A 23,430-nucleotide genomic window follows, 5' to 3' on the forward strand; every position below is an offset into this window, starting at 1 on the left:
CGGCCTGCCGATCGGTGGGTCCCAATCGCAGGCCAGGGCACACGGAGGCCCACTCCCGGGGTCAGACCCTCCCTCACCCCCCCCCCCCCCATAGGGCACCCCCGCACCCTTCAACGCCGAGGTCCCGCCGGCTCAGAGCAGGTTTGAACGGCGCTAGTGATACTTGGTTTTCTTTTTACGGCCGCTCAGTCCATCCGGGCCGGAGAATCACAGTGGGGTCGCGTAGAGCAGCCCCTGACTGGCGCTGCACTGACCACGCCGGCCCCAAAGGTGCCGATTCACCGCTCTGTGCCTGGCATCGGGGTACATGGCGAGATTCATGCAGCACGCTGGCGATTCTCCGGCCCGGCGTGGAGTCGGACAATCCCGCCCATTGCGTTTCAGCTTGATAATTAATCGCTGGAGCCACATTATCAGGCATTTTGCAGGAAAGCAGTTTAGTTGAGATTTAGGTTGGGGTATGAGCAGAGGTCAAGCATTTGTTCTCACTACAGTTCGATGAACGATTTATCTGTAGACAGATTAGCAGTTTCTTTCCAAGCAGTTCAGAATTGTATGGTTGGAAGGTGAGCTGGAAGAAGCAGAGAAGCAGCTTCTGAAGAAATCCAACCAGAGTTACTGCATGGGACTGACAGAATTCAGGTCTTTTCTTTCAAGCAGTGACAAAAGATCTCTCTTCCTTAAAGTAGCGTATCCAGACATCTCTGTAAAGCAGATATCCCTGAATGCTGACTCTATTTGACAGTGGATTGAGAGCTGAGATACTTTTGCTGTTTGAGTGGAAGTAAAGATAGCAGTTAAGGGTCATTGTGCCACTGTATTAATTAGCATTGTTTAAGGGATAATTACAAGCTATTTCCTTGTGTGATGTTAAAGATATTTTAATACTGCATTAGTAATAAAATTTGTTCAATACCATATCCCCATTTATTTGTGAAATCACTCCTGGAGCGAGGTCGCTTTTTCTCACAGTCTTACAAAATTAAAATAAAATATTGGGGTTTTTGTCCAGTATCCTAGCCACTGTTAGAGTCCGGTCTGGGATCATAATAGTTGCAAGCACACTGCTGGTATATGTTGCGTGCACAGTGCTGTTATATATTGCATGCACAGTGCTGGTATATGTTGCGTGCACAGTGCTGGTGTATGTTGCATGCACAATGCTGGTATATGTTGCGTACACAGTGCTGTTATATATTGTGTGCACAGTGCTGGTATATGTTGCGTGCACAGTGCTGGTATATGTTGCGTGCACAGTGCTGGTAGATGTTACGTGCACAGTGCTGTTATATATTGCGTGCACAGTGCTGGTACATGTTGCGTGCACAGTGCTGGTATATGTTGCGTGCACAGTGCTGTTATATATTGTGTGCACAGTGCTAGTATATGTTGAGAGCACAGTGCTGGTATATGTTGCGTGCACAGTGCTGGTATATGTTGCGTGCACAGTGCTGGTATTTGTTGCGTGCACAGTGCTGGTAAGTGTTGCGTGCACAGTGCTGGTAAATGTTGCGTGCACAGTGCTGGTAAATGTTGCGTGCACAGTGCTGGTAAATGTTGCGTGCACAGTGCTGGTATATGTTGCGTGCACAGTGCTGGTAAATGTTGCGTGCACAGTGCTGGTAAATGTTGCGTGCACAGTGCTGGTATATGTTGCGTGCACAGTGCTGGTAAATGTTGCGTGCACAGTGCTGGTAAATGTTGCGTGCACAGTGCTGGTAAATGTTGCATGTACAGTGCTGGTATATGTTGCGTGCACAGTGCTGGTAAGTGTTGCGTGCACAGGGCTCGTATGTGTTGTGTGCACAGTGCTGGTAAGTGTTGCATGCACAGGGCTGGTATATGTTGCGTGCACAGTGCTGGTAAATGTTGCATGCACAGTGCTGGTATATGTTGCGTGCACAGTGCTGGTAAATGTTGCATGCACAGTGCTGGTATATGTTGCGTGCACAGTGCTGGTAAGTGTTGCGTGCACAGGGCTGTAATGTGTTGCGTGCACAGTGCTGGTAAGTGTTGCGTGCACAGTGCTGGTAAGTGTTGCGTGCACAGGGCTGTAATGTGTTGCGTGCACAGTGCTGGTAAGTGTTGCGTGCACAGGGCTGTAATGTGTTGCGTGCACAGTGCTGGTAAGTGTTGCGTGCACAGTGCTGGTAAGTGTTGCGTGCACAGGGCTGTAATGTGTTGCGTGCACAGGGCTGGTATGTGCTGTGTGCACAGGGCTGGTATGTGTTGCGTGCACAATGCTGGTATGTGTTGCGTGCACAGTGCTGGTAAGTGTTGCGTGCACAGTGCTGGTAAGTGTTGCGTGCACAGGGCTGTAATGTGTTGCGTGCACAGTGCTGGTAAGTGTTGCGTGCACAGGGCTGGTATGTGCTGCGTGCACAGGGCTGGTATGTGTTGCGTGCACAGTGCTGGTATGAGTTGTGTGGACTGTGCTGGTATGTGTTGTGTGCACAGTGCTGGTATGTGTTGTGTGCACAGTGCTGGTATATGTTGTGTGCACTGTGCTGGTATGTGTTGCGTGCACAGTGCTGGTACGTGTTGCTGACTGTTACAATTGTCTATCCCAGCTGCGACAGATCACACATCCAGGCTGCTGGACACTGATCAAACCCCACAGATGAAATTCAGGGACAGGCAGCGATTTTTTGAAGATGTATTCCAGCCTGATGCTGATTTCTACCTCACTGCGGCCCATCTACAAATTGAGCACCAGAGGCGTAAGTAAAATTCAGTCCTTGAATTCTTGGACTAGAGAGCTAACAGTGAATGAAGAGTGATAAAAATTCTAAATCCTCATTCCCGGCTTGCAATTGTAGGTTAAGGAAAACTTTTCACAGTATCATTCATAAGTTTAACGTGTCCTAAGCACGTTGCAGCAATTAAACACATTTGAAGCACAGCCTATTTTGTGATGTAGGCTGCAGCAGCCAAGTTATGCACAGCAAGCTCCCATAAACAGTAATGAGAAGATAATTATTTTGGGGGAAATCGGATAAGGGGTAAATATTGAGCAAGGTGCCAGGGAGAAATCATTGATCTTCTTCCAATAGTGTTATGGAATCTTACAGCTTACCTCTGACAATGCAGCACTCCCAGGGTACGGCACTACGGTTGGTACTCTGAGCTTGTCCCATGCATTAGCTTGGCAGCTAAATAATCTTTGCCAATAACAGCAAACGTCTGGTTTATTGTCAGACATAGACTGACTCCCCTTTGGTATTTGGTTGGAAGAACAAGAAGCAGCTATTTAAATATCAAGGGAACAATTCTAAATGGGGAGTAGGAGCAGAGAGACCTGGAGGTCTATGTGCACAAAGGTGGCAAAGCCGGTTTAGAAAGTGGTGAAAAAGGCACATGAGATCCTGAGGGTAATAAACAGAGACATTCTCCGTTCCACCAGCCCCATTTTCCGGCGCGCCCCGCAGGCAGAGACATCGTCTGATCCCCCAGCCGGCCAATGGGGTTCCCATTGTGTCCATCCCCACATCATCGGGAAATCCGTGTGTGTGGGTGTGCTGCTGGTGAAGTGCAGGATCCCGCCGACGGAGAATCCCGCAGCGGCTCTCTGTCAGACAACTTTAAAAGTGGAAGGTCATCTCATGGAAAAGCTGAAAAATAGAAGCTGAGAAATCTTCGAACTGCTGTCTGTCATTCTGCTAGCCACCAAGCAGAAAAAGAATCCAGTATTCTGACCACATTCATAATGCCATTCGGTCATTATTCATAGAATCCATACAGTGCTTAATGAGGCCATTCAGCCCATTGAGTCTGCACCTATCCTCTGAAAGAGCACCCTACCTATGTCTACCCCGCCCTATCCCCGTAAGCTAACCTGCACATCCCTGGGCACTAAGGGGCAATTTAGCTCCGCCAATTAACCTAACCTGCACATCTTTAGACTTGGGAGGAAACCCACGCAGACACAGGGAGAACATGCAGACTCCACACAGTCCCCTAAGGCCAGAATTGAACCCGGGTCCCTAGTGCGTGAGGCAGCAGTGCTAACCACTGTGCCGCCATGCTGCCCCCAATCAATAGCGTCCTTTGGAATAGTGTCCACTCCAGAGATTTCCGAGAGAACAATATCTCACACTCTGGAAGGCATAGAAGGAGTAATATGCCATGTGGACAATACACTTATACATGACTCCAGGAGAGAAGAGCATGATTTCAGAGTGAGAGTGGTTCTGAGAGTCTGCAGGCCTAACATTGAAGGAAAAATTAGTTCACCAAACCTATGATCAATTTTCTACGTCACACAAGTATGAGCCACTTGAATCACAGCTGATCCACAGGAAAACAGAAGTAATGGGAGGATTGTTTTCAGGAAAGGGTGGTGATTCACAGTCTGGAATGTCTCTTTAGCTCCCTCTTGAGACATGGGAGTGGTTAAAGAAGCCTTTTGTGCCCAGTTTTTAAAAATATGAAAAATAGTTTGAAGTTCACTGTCGGACATGCTAGACATGGCAATAGGACGTCCTACACTGACTTTAGATGCATAGTCTAAACTTCAAAGTTCTCCTACATTTAAAACCCAATGAGCCATACTCTGTGTACCTTTGTCAATTAAATCATTAAGCTGAAAGGCAGTTAGTAACCAAAACCCTTCATTTAATGGATACAGATTTTATCAATTTACCTTCTCCCGCTTGAAATAGGGTAAGAATGATCTAATACTCAGAGCAATGTCAGAGATTGTCTTTGAAAAAAATCTTCATGGTTCTGTTCAGTCGAAACACAGACAGCGCTTCAAAGTACACACAAGGTTTGTTTCCCCTGTTCTGTCTGAGGTGATGGATTCATCGTGTCATACAGCACAGAAAAGGCCCTTCGGCCCATCGAGTCTGCGCCGGTCAAAAACAACCACCTAACTATTCTAACCCCATTCACTATCAGTGATCGATCACGAGCCCTTATTGGGATATGGCAATCCCTCCCTCTCTATTACCTCTGCCCGGAAACCACGTCAGCCACCATTGCAGCTTATACAGCACTGCAGGTTTGTTCATGTTAAAAGGGATAATTAGGTGACCATGAGCTAAAGCTCATTGGACACTTTTCTCCAACACAGCGTCCTCCAATATCAAACATTAACACAAGTAAAACAAAGTAAGACTCAAAATTGAGTTTATATTTCGATGTGAAACCTGAACTTCTGCCATTGAAAAGTTGCAAAAATCGGGAGTCAAAGAGGTCAGTCAGTTTTAATTGTAAATTTCTTAGTTATTATGCAAGTCGGACAATTCCATTGGGATGAGATGTTGGAGTGAATGTTTTTCCTCAAAAGCTGCAATCTAACCTAAAGTATCTCGGAGGAGGGGGAAGAGGGGGTAGTGGAGAGCTACCGGAGTCTGAGTCAATTGAGAACTTGAGAGAAAGAGAGAGAGAGAGGGAATGAGCTCATGAGCAGGGATAATGGGCTTGGCATTCTCCATGATCCATGGTGAAAGGATGTTCTGCTTCCCACAGCACCAATTGGGAGTGTCTCCTCCATGGAAGTCAATGTGGACATGCTGGAGCAGGTGGATCTAATGGACATGTCCGACCAGGAAGCACTCGATGTGTTCCTCAACTCCAGCATGGATGGCTGTGAGGGATCAACACTGCCAGGTAAGCAATAAACAGGACACAACAGCAAACAATTGGTTACACTCCATGCCAAGCTAGTGTAACATGTTAGGGTGTCCCAGGAGTCCTGTGCCAACATGCCTGGAACATATGGTTGACAACATGAATTAAGCAGGAATCCTAATGTTTTGGCATTCAAGGTAGATAAGATTTTCAATATCATATTCTGGGAAAGTTGGGAAAACTTCAGTCCTCCGCTACACAAGAAGGTGGAGAGATTGTGGCACTGCCTGCACCTTGACAACTATCACCCAGGATCTAACCTGTATTCAGAGCAGCATTGCCCAGCACTTATTATCCCAGGATGTCAGATATTGTCCGTTTTGACAAGAGGGAGCAAATCTTTGTTGCTAAGTGTTTACTAATCCTAGAAGTCCCCGTACTAATATGTTTTGTTTCTTCACACAGATGAACAGTTTTATAATAGTGAGATCACTATTAAAGTTCCAAACTCTGCAGAAATAAAATCCAGGATGTCATCCACTTCCTCCAACTCTACAAATCCTACCAGTCTGGAGTTAGATGGTGATGAGACCCCGATAGTCCAGTCGGATGAGGAGGATGTCCAAGTGGATACGGCATTACTCACACCAAACAAAGACAAGGATACTGACACACAATCTGGAAATGAAAGCTAACACTGTGTCTAATATCTACATCTTATCAACAAAACGTCTTTATATCAAGGGGGCTGAAGCAGAACTGTTAAAGGCACTATTGGTAATTTCTAGCTGATTGTTTCACTAGCTAATCGAAGATGTTGAAGTCCCAACCACCAACTCCCAGACACCCACACACTCCTAATCCCAACCACACACTCACCCAGTCACACAGAAATACATTCCCAGTCACACAGACTCCCAGCTTCTCTCTCACACACACGTTCCCAGTCTCACATACACATTTCCAGTCTCTCACACACACACAATCACAGTCACACACACACACATGCACACACACACCACACAAACACATTTCCAGTCTCTCTCACACACACGTTCCCAGTCACATACACACATGCACACACACCACACAAACACATTTCCAGTCTCTCTCACACACACGTTCCCAGTCACATACACACATGCACACACACCACACAAACACATTTCCAGTCTCTCTCACACACACGTTCCCAGTCTCACATACACATTTCCAGTCTCACTCACACATTCCCAGTCATAAGCCACACACCCACACATTCCCAGTCACATACACACATTCTCAGTCACACATATCCCTACCCACACACATTCACAGTCACCTCCCCCCCCCCCCCCCCACCCACACACATACACACAGTCACATTCCCAGTCTCTCACATACACACACACATATTCCCAGTCTCTCACACACACACAATCAGATTCCCAGTCTCACACACCCACACTAACACCCCTCCACACACACCAGCACTCCCAGTCTCTCACATGCACACACATTCCCAGAATCACACACACACATTCCCAGTCTCTCACACACACCCCACACACACACATTCCCAGTCCCTCTCACACACACATTCCCAGTCTTACATACACACACATTCCCAGTCTCTCTCACACACACACACATTCCCAGTCTCTCTCTCACACACACACATTCCCAGCCTCTCTCTCACACACACATATACACATTCCCAGTCTCTCACACATACACACACCCACATTCCCAGTCTCTCACATATACACACACATATTCCCAGTCTCTCTCTGGGCTAAATCGCTGGCTTTGAAAGCAGACCAAGGCAGGCCAGCAGCACGGTTTGATTCCCGTACCAGCCTCCCCGGACAGGCGCCGGAATTTGGCGACTAGGGGCTTTTCACAGTAACTTCATTGAAGCCTACTCGTGACAATAAGCGATTTTCATAGGGGCTGGTTTAGCTCACTCGACTAAATCGCTGGCTTTTAAAGCAGACCAAGCAGGCCAGCAGCACGGTTCGATTCCCATACCAGCCTCCCCGGACAGGCGCCGGAATGTGGCGACTAGGGGCTTTTCACAGTAACTTCATTGAAGCCTACTCGTGACAATAAGCGATTTTCATTTCTTTTCATTTCACATATTCCCAGCCTCTCTCACACAAACCCACACACCCCACACATACACACCCACATTCCCAGTCTCACACACATACATACATTCCCAGCCTCACTCACACATTCCCAAACTCTCTCCCACACACACATTTCCAATCTCTCTCCCACACACACATTCCCAATCTCTTTCAGACTCACCCACACAAACATTGCCCATTTCTCACACACACACACATTCCCAGTCTCACTGCAACCCCCCCCCCCCCCCAAGTCACAGACACACTCCAAGGATTCCCAGTTATGTATGAACTCACTGAAATTCAGCTCCATTAAAGATACATGCAGATCCATCATATAATATCCTGCAAAGATTGAACATATGTAGACTCAACACAACAGCCAACATCATAGATACAATAAAAGCATGTAGGCACAAATAGATACAGTCAGGTATGGAACCTCTGAATTAAGGAGCCAATTAGCTCACATGCCATATCATAGGAGGCCAATAACCCCAGACCAATCACATTTGGATGAATGATACACAATGCCAATGGTGACACCAAGCACTGCTAGTCAGAGACAAGCTAACCAACAGTAACTATAGCAACAGCTCACTTTGATCACAAACTAATGAATGCTTCATTTCGCACCAAGAAATTACATCTGAAAATATGGCCTTTGAGTGAGGAGCTGACAGCCTGTTGGAATGCAGTGAACTGTCATTTAATAAAACTAAACACACATCCGAATGAGGACATGAGATTGTAAGAAGCTGCTCTGTAGATTTCTCTTTTCTTAATAAACCTGACTCTTTTGAACACACCTTCTTTGAGTTACAATTTGTCCAAATGTTTTTAAAAATTAAACATCTTTTTTTTTTAAACTTAAAAACCCGGACACTAATTATTCATCCCAGGACTGAATTATTGCTTTTGCTTTACATAAATGACTTGGATCTTGGGATACAGAGTAGAATTTCGAAGTTTAACAATAATACCTACAAGTGAGAGAATATGAATTACTTGTAGTATGAAATCGATTTGTTCGCAGAATGAATAGGCAAGTGCAAGACTGAGTTTAATACAGAGAACTGAGAGGTGACCCATTTTGGCAGAAAGGTTAGGGAGAGGAAATCTAGATGTAATGGCACCATTCTAAAGTGTGTACAGGGATCGAGAGACCTGGGGCGCATGTGAGTCAGTCTTTGAAGGTGGCAGGACATATTGAGACAATGATTAGCAAAGCACATGGTTATCCTGGGCTTCATCAATACACGGTATAGCATTGAGTACAAAAGCAGGGAAGTTATGTTGAACAAAGAACAAAAGAACAAAGAAAAATTACAGCACAGGAACAGGCCCTTCGGCCCTCCAAGCCTGCGCCGATCCAGATCCTCTATCTAAAACTGCCGCCTATTTTCTAAGGATCTGTATCCCTCTGCTCCCTGCCCATTCATGTATCTGTCTAAATACATCTTAAATGACGCTATCGTGCCCGCCTCTACCACCTCCGCCGGCAATGCGTTCCAGGCACCCACCACCCTCTGCGTAAAGAACTTTCCAGGCATATGTCCCTTAAACGTTTCCCCTCTCACCTTGAACTCGTGACCCTAGTAATTGAGTCCCCCACTCTGGGAAAAAGCTTCTTGCTATCCACCCTGTCTATACTTCTCATGATTTTGTAGACCTCAATGAGGTCCCCCCTCAACCTCCGTCTTTCTAATGAAAATAATCCTAATCTACTCAACCTCTCTTCATAGCTAGCATCCTCCATACCAGGCAACATCCTGGTGAACCTCCTCTGCACCTTCTCCAAAGCATCCACATCCCTTTGGTAATGTGGCGACCAGAACTGTACGCAGTATTCCAAATGTGGCCGAACCAAAGTCTTATACAACTGCAACATGACCTGCCGACTCTTGTACTCAATACCCCGTCCGATGAAGGCAAGCATGCTGTATGCTTTCTTGACCACTCTATCCACCTGCGTTGCCACCTTCAGGGTACAATGGACCTGAACACCCAGATCATAGAATTTACAGTGCAGAAGAAGGCCATTCGGCCCATCGAGTCTGCACCAGCTCTTGGAAAGAGCACCCTACCCAAGGTCAACACCTCCACCCTATCCCCATAACCCAGTAACCCCACCCAATACTAAGGGCAATTTTGGATCTCTCTGTACATCAATTTTCCCCAGGGCTTTTTCATTTACCGTATAGTTCACTCTTGAATTGGATCATACAAAATGCATCACCTCGCATTTGCCTGGACTGAACTCCATCTGCCATTTCTCCGCCCAACTCTCCAATCTATCTAGATTCTGCTGTATTCTCTGACAGTCCCCTTCACTATCTGCTACTCCACCAATCTTAGTGTCATCTGCAAACTTGCTAATCAGACCACCTATACCATCCTGCAGATCATTTATGTATATCACAAACAACAGTGGTCCCAGCACGGATCCCTGTGGAACACCACTGATCACAGTTCTCCATTTTGAGAAACTCCCTTCCACCACTACTCTCTGTCTCCTGTTGCCCAGCCAGTTCTTTATCCATCTAGCTAGTATACCCTGGACCACATGAGACTTCACTTTCTCCATCAGCCTATCATGGGGAACCTTACCAAATGCCTTACTGAAGTCCATGTATATGACATCTACAGCCCTTCCCTCATCAATCAACTTTGACTTTATAAAGTTCTAGTTAAGCCACAATCTGTACACTATATCTGTGCCGGTCACCACACTTTATGAAGGACGTGAGGGTCTTTGAAAGAATGAAGAAGAAATTTACCAAAGTGGTTCCAGGGATGGGGGAAGTAAGGGTCAGGATAGTGTGGGTTGAGGGGGAGGGACATGGTTAGTTACAAGATTAGGCTGGAGAAGCTTGGGTTGTTCTCCTTGAAGCAAAGGAGATTGAAGGGAGATTTACAAGATTCTGACAGTTTTGGTTAGATAGACAAAAAAAGCTGGTCCCCTTGGCTGATGGAGCAAAGACAAGGGGCGCGATTCTCCGAAATGGAGACAAAGTCCCGATGCCGGAGTGAAAACCGGAGTGTTTCACTCCGGCATCAGAGCCTGCTCCCAGCCCCCTATTCTCCCGCCCCCGGGGGGCTAGGAGCGCCGGTGCGTATTTTACACGCGCTTTGCCTTGGCGCAGCGTAAAAAGCGGCGCCGTGTAAATGACGCGGCCACTGTCGAGTAAATGAAGTCACCCGTGCATGCGCGGTTGCCATCCTCCCTGAGGCCACCCCGCAAGAAGATGGTGGATGGATCTTGCGAGGCGGCGGAGGAAAGGAGGTCCTCTTTTAGAGAGGTCGGCCCGCTGATTGGTGGGCCCTGATCGCGGGTCAGAACCCATCGGAGGCCCTCCCCCCAGTGAAGGAACCACTCTTCCCTCCCCCCCACAAAGGCCGCCACCCCCAACTTTCCCGCACAGTTCCCGCCGGCCGCGACCAGGTGTGGCCAGCGCCGGCGGGAACCTGTCGGGTTGGAGCGACCGCTCAGCCCATCCTGGCCGGAGAATGGCGGGGGTACCGGAGAATCGCCGTTGTGAGTGTCTCAGGTGATTCTCCGGCTGGTGTGGTGCCGAACTTGACAGGGCCGTTCTCGCCAGTTGGGAGAATGGCGGGACGGCGTCGGACCGGCGTCGCACAATAAAACCAACCGGTATGGCCTCGGCGAATCGCGCCCCAGGGTTTTGGACAAGCGATAAGGAGAGGGAGTGGATGTGAAGAAGAATGTTTTTCACACAGTGAGTTGTAATGACCTGGAACTTGCTGCCCACGAGGGCTGTGGAAGTGGAGACGATCATGATTTCAACAGGAAATTGGAGAGTCACTTGTTGGAAGTAAAGTTGCAGAGTTATTAGGGGGCAGTGAGGTTAACTAAAGTGCCCATACAGAACCAGCATGGCGCCAAATGCCATCCTTCTGTTTCATAAATGACTCTGTGATCAACCACCTTTCTCTGGAGACCAATTACTCATTCCTGGAAACAGTTTAAAACCAGAGAGACCTATCTCCGTCCCAAGAGACCAATCCCAATACGTGCCCTATCGCCATCCAGATAGATGGTTTTCTGAGTTAAGTTCCTGTCAGATATTTTAAGCACATACTGCAGGCTGACAGTCCAGTGCATTACTGAAGGAATGCTGCATTGTCAGATGTACAATCTTTGGATGAAACTTTAAAATGAGATTCTGTCCGAACTAAAGATCCTAAAGCATTATTTTGAAGATGTACTCCCTGGTGTCCTGGGGCCAATATTTATCTCTGGTAAAAACAAATTGATCACGTTGCTTGTAGAATCTTGCTTTTCACTACAAATTAGCAGCCACATTTCCTAAATCACAACTTTAAAATAACTTCACAGGCTGCAAAATGCTTTGGGGCAACCTGAGGTCAGGAAAGGCAGCAAATGAAGTCACACATTTCTTCCCTCTTTCTGATGGAAGGTCTATTATTCACCCTGTCTAAAAACTTGCCCTCAACCTTCCCAATTGCCGTGGTTTTCTAAAGCCTTCTCATTCCAATGTACCAGTTTTCTTCTTATTGACACTAACTAGCCAGGCAGAACGTTTTCACCCAAGGTCACGGAATGAGTTGCCAGGGAATGCCTTTGCAAGACAAAGTAGTGTTGCCAAGGGTCATGTATTTGATGTGGTCTATATGGACTTTAGGAAGGCTTGTGAAGAGGTTGCTCATGGCTGACTGGTGAAGAAAGTAAGGACCCCTGGGATCCAAGACAAAATGCCACATTGGATCCAAAACTGGCTGAGAGGCAGGAAGCAGAGGATGAAGAAAGAGGGGTGTTTTTGTGACTTGAACTATATTTCCAGTGTGGTTCTACAGCACTTGGTGCCAGGGCCCTTGCTATTTGCGGTGTACATAAATGATTTGGACTTAAATGTAGGGGGTATGATCAAGAGGTTTGCGGATGACACAGACATTGGTTGGGTGGTAAATAGTGAAGAGGATAGCTGTGGACTGCAGGAGGATATCATTGGACTGATCAGGTGGGCAAAACTGTGGCAAATGGAATTCAACTTGGGGAGGGCTAACAAGGCAAAGGATTACATTATGACTGGTAGGACCCTGGAAAGTACTGAAAATCAGAGGGATCTTGGAGTGCATATCCACAGATCCCTGGAGGCAACAGGGCAGGTAGATAAGGTGGTTACGAAGGCATATGGGATACTTGCCTCTATTAGCCGAGGCATAGAATACAAGAGCAGGGAGGTTATGACGGTGCTGCATAAAACGCTGGTTAGGCCACAACTGGAGTACTGCATACAGTTCTGGTCACCACATTGTAGGAAGAATGTGATTGCACCGGAGAAGGTGCAGAGGATAATTACCAGGATGCTGCCAGGGATGGAGGATCTGAGCTATCAGGAAAGATTGGACAGGCTGGGGGTGTTTGCCTTGGAGCAGCAAATGTTGGGGGGACCTGATAGAAGTGTATAAGATAATGAGGGACCTGGATAAGGTGGATAGGAAGGCATTTTTCCACTAGTAAGGAGCCAATAACCAGGGTCTAATTTAAGGTCAGAGGTAGGAGGCTAAGAGGGGAGTTGAAGAAAAACCTTTTCACCGAGGGATGGTGGGAATCTGGAACCTATTCCTGAAAAGGTGATTTAGTCAGAAACTCTAATGCTATTTAAGAAGTATTTAGATATTCACGTATGCTGGCGTAACCTCCAGGGCTGTAGGCCAAGCACTGGAAACTGGGATTAGTGTAGTCAGGGCATTGTTGATCGGCGTGGACATGATGGGCTGAATGGCCTCCTTCTGTGCTGGAAACATATATGAATTTAAAAATAATTAGACAGAGAGGAATTTTCATGATAATGATGAGTAAATAAGTCCCTGTATGAGTCCACAGTCTAAAATCTCTAATATTCTTAGATGTGTACTTTCAATGAAGTCCATCCGAATAATAACAACTTGCATTCATAGAGCACCTTTAACACAGTAAAACATATCATATCATATAATTTACAGTGCAGAAGGAGGCCATTTGGCCCATCGAGTCTGCACCGGCTCTTGGAAAGAGCACCCTATCCCCATAACCCAGTAACCCCCCCAACACCAAGGGCAATTTTGGACACTAATGACAATTTAACATGGCCAATCCACCTAACCTGCACATCTTTGGACTTTGGGAGGAAACCGGAGCACCCGGAGGAAACCCACGTACACACAGTGAGAACGTGCAGACTCCGCACAGACAGTGACCCAAGCCGGAATCGAACCTGGGACCCTGGAGCTGTGAAGCAATTGTGCTATCCACAATGCTACCGGGCTGCCCACTTAACATCTTAAGACATCTCAAGCCACAGAAGGAAAAATTAGGACTGATCAATCACATTGCACCTTGACAACAGTTAGAAAGTTCAGGAGAAGGAGGAAGGACGTACAAAAGGAACTTATGAACATGTTGATACTTAACTGGTCATACTCTGCTGAAGCCTGCTCAAAAGTCAAGGACTAAGAAGTAAATGTTTATTGTTAATTCATAACATGCCCTGATGCTGACAAGGCAGATACAGAGGTTAATGTTAAGCCACTTGCATTGCTGCCTGACTGTTGCAAGAACAGGCTGAATAGAGTGGAATTAAAACGTCATCCAAACCCAGCCTGTGAATTTTAGTGCCAATGACCCCACATTGAGTGAATAAGCAGCTCTCAGCTAACCTAGACTTTTCAGAATTACTCTAATTGACTGATCCTTGTCCATCCCCGCAGTAATACAAGAACAACTTGCATTTATACAGTACTTCTAAGTTAGTAAAAACATCACAAGACACTTCATTGGAGCGTTATCAGAGAAAATTTACCACCAAGCCACATAAGAAAGTATTAATGCAGTTGGCCAACAGTTTGATCAAATAAGTGGATTTTAAGGGTGTCTCTTCTTTTCCCTGATTTGTGGGGTGTGGGCATCGCTGGCAAGGTCAACATTTATTGCCCATCCTTATTGACTTTGAGAAAGTGGTCTGCTGCTTCCTGAACTATGGGTGCAATCTTCCCAAAGGGAACAAAGTCCCCGAGCGAACGCATTTAGCCGCAGTGCCAGAAACACATGGCGATTCCACAATACTCGCTTTGAATAAGGGGCCTAAATGGGAACGCGCAGCCGAGGCCGCACATAGCCCCCGTTTTTACAATGGGTGATCCACCCTCCATTTTTAAATAGCCTCCTGATCGCCAAGGATAATAGAAGAATCCCTGACCTCCCCCCCCAGCCCGAATGGAACATGGGAGGGTCCCCCGGCAATCCCCCCAACATTGGCCTGATCGAGTGTGTACAAAATATACCAGCTTGCCAGTGCTAACCTGGCACCCTGCCAGTGCCCCGGTCAAATGGCAGTGCCACCTGAGCACCTTGGTAGTGTCAGGTTAGCACTCAGGTGGCACTGTCAGGGTGGTAGTTTGGCACTGCCAGGTACCCAAGTGGCATGAGTATCAGGGCACCAGCTTGCCCAAAGGGCTTGCAGCTGGAGGCCTCCGATCCCCTTGGAGACCCCCATGAATGCTCTGTCTGGTCCCCATTTGTGATTGAATCCCAAAGCCTCAGGTACCTTGGGAATCTGCACATTAAAGTAAGGCCGACTGCCTCGCTCTGTAGCCACCTGGGTTGGCCACTTCCCGAGTTTAAAATGGAGATTCGCTAAGAACGCAGGGAAAAATGGACATGCTCAGAAAAGCAAGCAGAATGCAAAGTGGCCTTGTGGATAGCACAATTGCTTCATAGCTCCAGGGTCCCAGGTTCGATTCTGGCTTGGGTCACTGTCTGTGCGGAGTCTGCACATCCTCTCCGTGTGTGCGTGGGTGTCCTCCGGGTGCTCCGGTTTCCTCCCACAGTCCAAAGATGTGCAGGTTAGGTGGATTGGCCATGATAAATTGCCCTTAGTGTCCAAAATTTCCCTTAGTGTTGGGTGGGGTTACTGGGTTATAGGGATAGGGTGGAGGTGTTGACCTTGGGTAGGGTGCTCTTTCCAAGGGCCGGTGCAGACTCGATGGGCCAAATGGCCTCCTTCTGCACTGCAAATTCTATGATATCTATGATATTCGAGTTGCAGAAAGCAGACAGCACTGAAACTGACGACCATCTGCATATTAATGAGCGATCCCCGGGAACAATAGCAACAGTTGAAGATAATCGAGGTAAAGCCAGAATCCTCGGCGCCAGCAGGAGCCAAAACAAAAGAAGCCAATGGACATTTAGGAACAGCCCAGCGATCAGGGAACAGCTCCAGTATTGGAGAAATCAATTCAAATGATCAGAACTTAGTCCAATCAAATGGAACCAGGTACAGGGTCCGCCCACAAGGGCACGAAACCCTTGGGGACTATAAAATAGAGTCCCCAAGTTCAATTCGGCCTTCTTGGCACTCGGCTGTCAGCGAGGAGAGACCTGCCTAGCTGCTGCACCAACAAGTAAGTGTCCAGTCAACGCACGCTACAAGATAGGTGCTCCTGGCTCCTTAGTCCATACCAGCTGGAAGCCTGCAGACTCAGGATCGAACAAGACAAGAGGCCATTGTCCCCTGACCCAGTGGGTTCCTTTTCCAAAGCTAAGTATTGGCCTTTAATGGTAGAAATAGTCTAGTGCTGTAGTATTTTATGCATGAGTAGCAATTGAGTGTGTATATAATAAATGTGTTTTGATTTGAACCTTACTAACTGGTGTATTGAGTTATTGATCAGCACTTGAACTTGCACCTCATGGGGTATCATAAAGATACCTGGCGACTCTAGATCAAGGTTATAAAACAGAACAATTAAGTGCAAAGCACACTCACCACAAATTAGCAACAGCTCTCATATGCAGATTTGCCAAAAACTGATTTCCCTTGCAAAGTCTCATGAGATTGCGTTGAATCTCGCGAGGCTTTGCGAGCCGGGTAGATCCCGGGAGTGGGGTCTCTTGGCTTTCACTGACCTTGCTGCACCAGGGCAAGCTGCTTTTCCAGCGCAGTGTGTTGTTCCACCTACAGTGTTGCTATTGGGAAGGGATTTCCAGAATTTTGACCCACTGACAATGAATGAACGGTGATATATTCCCAAGTCAGGACAGTGTGTATCCTGGAGGGAAACCTGCAGGTGAAGTTTCCCATTTGCCTGCTGCCCTTGTCCTTCGAGAGGAGGAGGAAGACAGAGCACCTGTCAGTGAACCAGCCGCTTACACTGTTACACTGTACCTGAGATGGCGGGAATGCCCTACTATCACTGAGATTCACTTAGTAACAGAACTAATTAGATCCCGCCTGTGGTGATCTTTGTAAGGGGTCTCCAGGATGGAAGGCGCAGTGATCACAAAGATACAGAAAGCTAATTTTAAGAACTAAACTAATTTTATTAACACTACTAAATTTGAGTTCGACACCTAGTCCGAATAGTAAACGTACATATAAGAATTAAATTACACTCACTAACACTATCTCTATCTATGAACTAAAACAATTATGTCTTAACTAACTCTGCGTTACAGTATGAATCTTATCTTCGTCAGCTAAAGTCTTATCTCCTCCCCTTAGCTTAAGATCAAGTGCAATTTATAGTACTGTCCCTTAGCTCCCTCTAGTGGCTAGGCTTAACATAACATTAACTCGATGCAGTACATTTATGTAATGTCACACCGCCCACGATGGGGTTTTGCAGCTTCTTTCGGCCATGTTGTGCCACGTTGAGTTGATTTTCGGGTGCAGGGTGGCCTTTGGATCTCGCCCCTCAGTTCAAATCCCTCCACAGCAGCTGGAATCAAAATCAAGCTCTGAATGGGGACAGCTGGGACATTGGTGTCTGAGTAGTGTTGACTGTGAACTAAGTTAATAAACTCTGTTCAGTAAAGAATGTCTTGTTATGCTCTTAGCGTAGCATAAGTGGCTTCCTTGATGTGCACGCTGACAAAGGAAGGTTCAGACATGGAGATAACTTCAACACATTTATTAAACTATTTACAATTCTCCTACTCGGGTTCGCCACTACTGTTAATCCTCTTATAGCTACTCAGACTGACTACAATCCACGTGGTAGGTGTGATGTTGAATCAACCCTGTGTCTGTACTCACTAAGTGTCTCCACTGGAAAGAGGCAGATCATGTGTGTTGTGTCCTTTATATATGGGTTGGTGAAATGCCCTCCTGTGGTTGTGTCACCTCTGTGTGTATCATGAATTCCCTTTGGTTATGTCCTATCTAACTGTTCTATTGGTTGAGTGTCTGTATGTCATGTCTCTGGTGCTCCCTCTAGTGTCTAGCTAGTCTGCATGTATTTACGTTAACCCCTTTTGTATTTACAGTGATGCACATCACCACATCCCCCTTTTTTACATGTTACATATTTTCTGTACACTTAAAGAAAATTGAACAAAAAACAGGCAGATAAGTTATGGTATGTACAAGTCATGAGAACAGTGATGAAACAATAAGTCCAAATCATATGTGTGAGTCCAAAAACCATCAATCATCATGGGCAAATGTCTCTCTTGGAGTGTTGGTGAATTTGATGGTGGCATGCCTTTATGAACGCCATCAATGTCCCTGTGCAACAGGAACCAAGAAGTGGTCAAATCACTTCGCTGTCTGATTTTGAGTCCTTTTTTTTTCGATGTTTGTGATGGTGATGTTGGATGGCACCTTGTAGCTGATGAGTTGTTGACATTGAAGAGGTACCACCAACAGTATCATTTGAGGTCATGTATGTGCCATATGTTGAAGTTGGATAATACTGTGCATACTGGTTTTGGCCAAATGCTGTGTAGGAAGGGTAATCCTGATGAGAACTGTTGAAGCTTGTCGAATTGGAAACAGAATCGCTGTTCGCATAAATACCGGGTGATGGTGTGAAACTAGAACCTTGCATCTGATAGGAATATGCCATCTGGCCAGGCTGGGGTGCAGCAAATCCTGGGCTGTAACTAAGGCATCCAGTCTGCAGTGCAGATTGTGCTTGCAGTAGTCCTCCTTCGGTCTTGATTCCATAAGTGGGCAATCCGTAGTGCTGGCCTGTTTGAGAAAATGCTGCATAGACTGCTGGCTGCTGCATTCCTGAATACTGGGTTTGTCCAGCATAAGCTGTCATTGGCTGCACTGCTGGTGTGCAAGGAATGTGTGGGTATGGCTTGGAAGGATATAGCTGTGGTGAATATTGGTGTATTCCTCTTGGACTGTAGCCACTACTTGTTATTACTGACCCAGTGTAATTGTCAAGTGATCCATCTCCTGTCGCTGTGGCATCTGCTGTCACCCTGAGCGTGCCGACACTGAGGTTGCGGCACTCCCTGTCTGGAGTAAAGTCCGGCCTACGTGAATCAGCTTTGGCGTTTGGTTGCTCCCCATCTGGGGTCTGGTCTGTTGCACCTGAGTCAGTGTTGGTTTGTCGATGCTCCCCGTCCGGAGTCTTGCCAGGTTCACTTGAATCAGCTGAGATTTCTTGAAGTTGCTCGTCTGGAGTCGGAACATGCAGGAATGCATTGACTTGTGGAGAGGTTCGAGCGAATGAGGTTGGAAGTAACGTGGTGTCACCGGAGTCACCAGCGGTCTCACAGTGATCGTCGAGTACCTCTGTACACACTAGCTGAGGTCTGTCACTTTGCACATCTTGTATGGGAAGTGAGATGCTGTGGTCACTTGTCTCACATACAGTGGGTAGAGCCTCAGTAGCTTCTTGTTGTTCACTTGGGCTGGGTAGACTGTCGGAGTCTTCTCCTTGTGGCTCAAACAATGTGGGTGGACTGTCATAGTCGCTTTGTTGTTCACTTGAGCTGGGTAGACTGTCAGAGTCTTTTTCTTGTGGCTCGAACAATGTGGGTGGACTGTCATAGTCGCTTTGTTCTTCACTGGAGCATGATAGACCGTCATGGTCGTCCTGTTGTGCACTGGAGCATGGTAGACTGTCATAGTCTTCTTGCTGTTTACTTGAGCATGGCAGACTTGCATCGTCTGCTGCTAGTTGGTCAGAGGAGGTTGCTAGACCCTCATGGTCTTGTTCCTGCAAGGACTGCGCGTTGGAGTCTTGCGTTTCTTCTATCGTGGAGACTGTCCACGAGTTCGCTGTGGAGGCTTGTGTCACTTGAGTCACTTCTTGTTCGTGCAAGAACTGCGCTCAAGGAGTGGAGGTGGCCCGCTGCGACTCCTGATCTGTGACCTGGATCCCTGTTGGCAGGAGTCTTCTGGGGTGACCGGGCCTGGATGGGCCCGTCTGCTGTTTGGGTGTCCCGGGTGGCGTGGTGCCGCTCTGTTCTCCCCGCTGCACCAGGGACAGGATGGGGGGAGGGGGGGGGGAGGGTCCAAGGTGCTGTGGTGTTCCAGCACCTCCCCTGCGGGAATCACTGGTGTAATGATATGTATAATCTTAGGAGAGTAAAGGGTTAACAAGATGATGTTCATGTATTTCAAGACTAGATGGTATCATTGAGTAGTCTTATAAAAGGCTGCGTCTCTAAGCATTCTGGGCGAAACTTATGAAGAAGGATAGTGCAAGGTTGAGATAGAGTGTTGGTTGTATTAGAGAGACATAACAGATTACTGTCGCATAGATTCAATACTGTTATTTTGTTATCTATTACTCAGTGGAGTGTGTGAACCATTTAAAGCAGTGTCAAATAAACTAGCTTTGTTTTAAATACATAGTTTGATGTTCTTTGCAAACACTGTGACTTTTAGCTATCTTGGAGAATTATACAAGGAACGTCACATGGCACCAGGCATTTACTAAAGTAATTTAACTAGAATTAGATAGAATCTAAGAAAACAGAAAAACAACACGTGCCCAGACTTTGACAGCAAGGCTGCTTCAGACCCGTAAAATCAACTCACCCAGACAAGTCGAGACCTCATGGAGAAACTGAAGACTCTGAAACAGTTCCAGACTTCTGGTAAAATTGATGTTAATTGGAAAATTTTTAAGCAGCAATTTCAACTGTACCTCTCTGCCTCAGATTTATATACAGCCGGTAATAACAGAAAACCCACGTTATTTTTAACAATGGCTGGACCACATGCAATGAAGCTATATAACTCCTTTAAATTCTCCATGGAAGATGATAAAAAGAAATTTAGCGTAGTGATTGAAAAATTTGACCTTCATTGCAAATCTCAAATTAATGAAACTTATGAGTGTTTCGCCTTTAAAACGCGAGAGCAGAAAGATGGAGAATCCATAGATTGCTTCATTACTGATTTAAGATTAAAGTCACAGACCTGCAACTTCTCAATCATTTCAGACTCAATGATTAGGGATCAAATTGTTTTTGGCATCAAAGATGAAAAGCTAAGAGAACATTTATTAAGGCAAAAAGATTTAAAATTGGAAGATGCAATTGAAATGTGTAGAGCAAATGAAATATCCAGGAATCAGTATTCAGACATAATGATAAAGGAAAAGGGTGCAAATATGTAACTCAGGGTCGACTGCATTGGATCTGTGGTGCAGTTGAGAAACATGCTCGTTTTGGACGGCAACCATATTGCGCATGCACATAGTCGTTCTGCACATAAGCACTTCAACAAACTACGCGATTTGGACGAAGACCGTTTTGCGCATGCATGCAACCAATTTGCGCATGACAAAAGCAACGTCATGATGTGTGGGCGTTGTGGACACGCCCACCCACACAAAAAGTGCCCAGCACATGGAAAATTTCCCCCAAATGTAGCAAACTGAATCACTTTGATGTCCAGTGCAGATCTGCATTAAAAGAGACACACTTTAAAACACCAAATTCAATGAAGAAACAAATGAATGTTCAGAGTGTTCATACAAGTGCAGAAACCTCAAAGATGGATAACCCTAATGTTAATATAAATTCTTATTGTCTTAAAGATTCTTTCCTTGTGGGTATTGTTGAGAAGTACCAGATAATGGTAAAGAACACTTCCAATCCACATTTACTGCATCCCATACAATCAATTAACACGGAAGGTGAATGGAACACTCCATTACAAGTCAATGGTTCTGAGATTGTGTTCAAACTGGAACATCTGCTAACTTAATCAATACTCTTGATATATCCCAATTATGTCATTGTCCTAAGGTTCAGAAAACTGACTGCCAGTTACGTGACTACAATGGTAACACAATTATTTGTCTTGGGTCATGTTATCTCTTAGTGACAAACAACGACATTGTGATATATTTGCAGTTCTAAATTGTTGAAGCTAGACATTCATCACTATTAGGTGCACAAGTCTGTCAAGACTTACACCTTGTGAAACAAATCTACAGCACCGACAAAACTCTTCTACCTGAGGAGGAAGACATTTAAAACATCCTAGCAAAGTTTCCTCAGGTATTTGAAGGTATGGGTACTCTTCCTTTCCAATATAAAATTCAACTAAAAGCAAATGCTAAACCAGTGGTACACCCTCCAAGAAGAGTTCCTGCTCCATTGCGTGACTGTCTCAAGCAAAAACTGGAACGAATGCAACACCTTGGGATTATTCCATGATCACAGAACCTACTTGGGTCAGCTCGATGGTGTGTGTGAAAATACCCAATGGTGACCTCAGGATTTGTATTGATAATAATAATAATCGTTTATTGTCACAAGTAGACTTCAATGAAGTTACTGTGAAAAGCCCCTGATCCGAAGGACCTGAATATGAACATCAGACGTGAAGACTATCCAATACTGAAACACGAGGAAATAACTAATGAAATGGCTAATGTTCTCCAAACTGGATGCTTCCAGAGGTTTTTGGCAAATGCAACTGGATGACACGAGAAAAAATTGTGTACATTCAGCACACCGTATGGTCGTTACTGTTTTAACAGAATGCCATTTGGCATAATCTCAGCATCTGAGTTATTCCATCGTGCCATGGAACAGATAACAAAAGGCACAGATGGAGTTCGCCTGTATGTTGATGACATTATAATATGGTCATCTACTCGTGAAGAACACAATGCAAGACTCCTGCAAGTGTTAAAGAAAATACACAAATATGGACTGAAGCTTAATCAGGCCAAGTGCAACTTTGGTATCTCAACATTAAAATTTCTGGGTGACCAAATATCGGAACATGGTGTGCAACCAGATGATGATAAGATTGCTGATATCCAGAAGATGTCCATCCCAGAAGATAAAAAAGCAGTTCTGAGATTCCTTGGTGTAGGACAATTCTCAGGAAAATTCATCCCCAACCTTGCATCACCTCATAAGGAAGAACACATTCTTCTCAGAGATTGCAGAGCATACAAAAGAATGGTCAGATCTCAAGCCAGCACTGACCACCGCACCTATACTCGCCTTCTTTGACCCTGGGTGAGAAATGAAGAATTCCACAGATGCGAGTCAAAATGGGATTGGGACAGTCCTCTTTCAAAAGAATGAGGATGCTTTTTGGAGACCCTGTGGTGAGCAAAATACTGGAAAGGATTCAGAGAAATAGGATTTATGATTATTTAGAAAAATATAGTTTGATTAAAGATAGTCAGCATGACTTTGTGAGGGGCAGGTCATACCTCACAAGCCTCATTAAATTCTTTGAGGATGTGACAAGACACATTGATGAAGGTCAGAGGGTTAGATAGGGTGGACAGTGAGAGTCTTTTTCCTCGGATGGTGATGACCAACACGAGGGGACATAGCTTTAAATTGAGGGGTGATAGATTTAGGACAGATGTCAGAGGTAGTTTCTTTACTCAGAGAGTAGTAGGGGTGTGGAACGCCCTGCCTGCAACAGTAGTAGACTCGCCAGCTTTAAGGGCATTTAAGTGGTCACTGGATAGACATATGGATGAAAATGGA

At 45.9% G+C, this 23,430-nt stretch overlaps 2 protein-coding genes across 3 annotated transcripts in view; one reads left to right on the forward strand and one right to left on the reverse strand.

Annotated features, from left to right (window-relative positions):
• The window catches only part of si:ch211-253b8.5 (dysbindin), a 118,318-nt gene extending 111,712 nt beyond the window's left edge, over nt 1–6,606 (forward strand). For both annotated transcript variants that reach the window (XM_038802897.1, XM_038802896.1), the window contains exons 2-4: nt 2,571–2,720; nt 5,473–5,613; nt 6,040–6,606. In XM_038802897.1, coding sequence (XP_038658825.1) covers nt 2,621–2,720; nt 5,473–5,613; nt 6,040–6,269 — 471 coding nt within the window. In that variant the 5' untranslated portion in view covers nt 2,571–2,620 and the 3' untranslated portion in view covers nt 6,270–6,606. The remainder of the gene's footprint in view (nt 1–2,570; nt 2,721–5,472; nt 5,614–6,039) is intronic.
• An 11,639-nt stretch (nt 6,607–18,245) lies between these two features.
• LOC119969131 (eyes absent homolog 4-like) lies at nt 18,246–20,518 on the reverse strand. Its single transcript, XM_038802349.1, has 2 exons — nt 20,498–20,518; nt 18,246–19,025 (listed from the first exon to the last, which is right to left on the reverse strand). Exons 1-2 carry the CDS (start codon nt 20,516–20,518, stop codon nt 18,246–18,248), a joined length of 801 nt encoding a protein of 266 aa, XP_038658277.1.
• Between the last annotated feature and the right edge of the window lie 2,912 nt (nt 20,519–23,430).

The sequence above is a fragment of the Scyliorhinus canicula genome, chromosome 7 (genome assembly GCF_902713615.1).
Source record: "Scyliorhinus canicula chromosome 7, sScyCan1.1, whole genome shotgun sequence".
Lineage (NCBI taxonomy): Eukaryota > Metazoa > Chordata > Chondrichthyes > Carcharhiniformes > Scyliorhinidae > Scyliorhinus > Scyliorhinus canicula.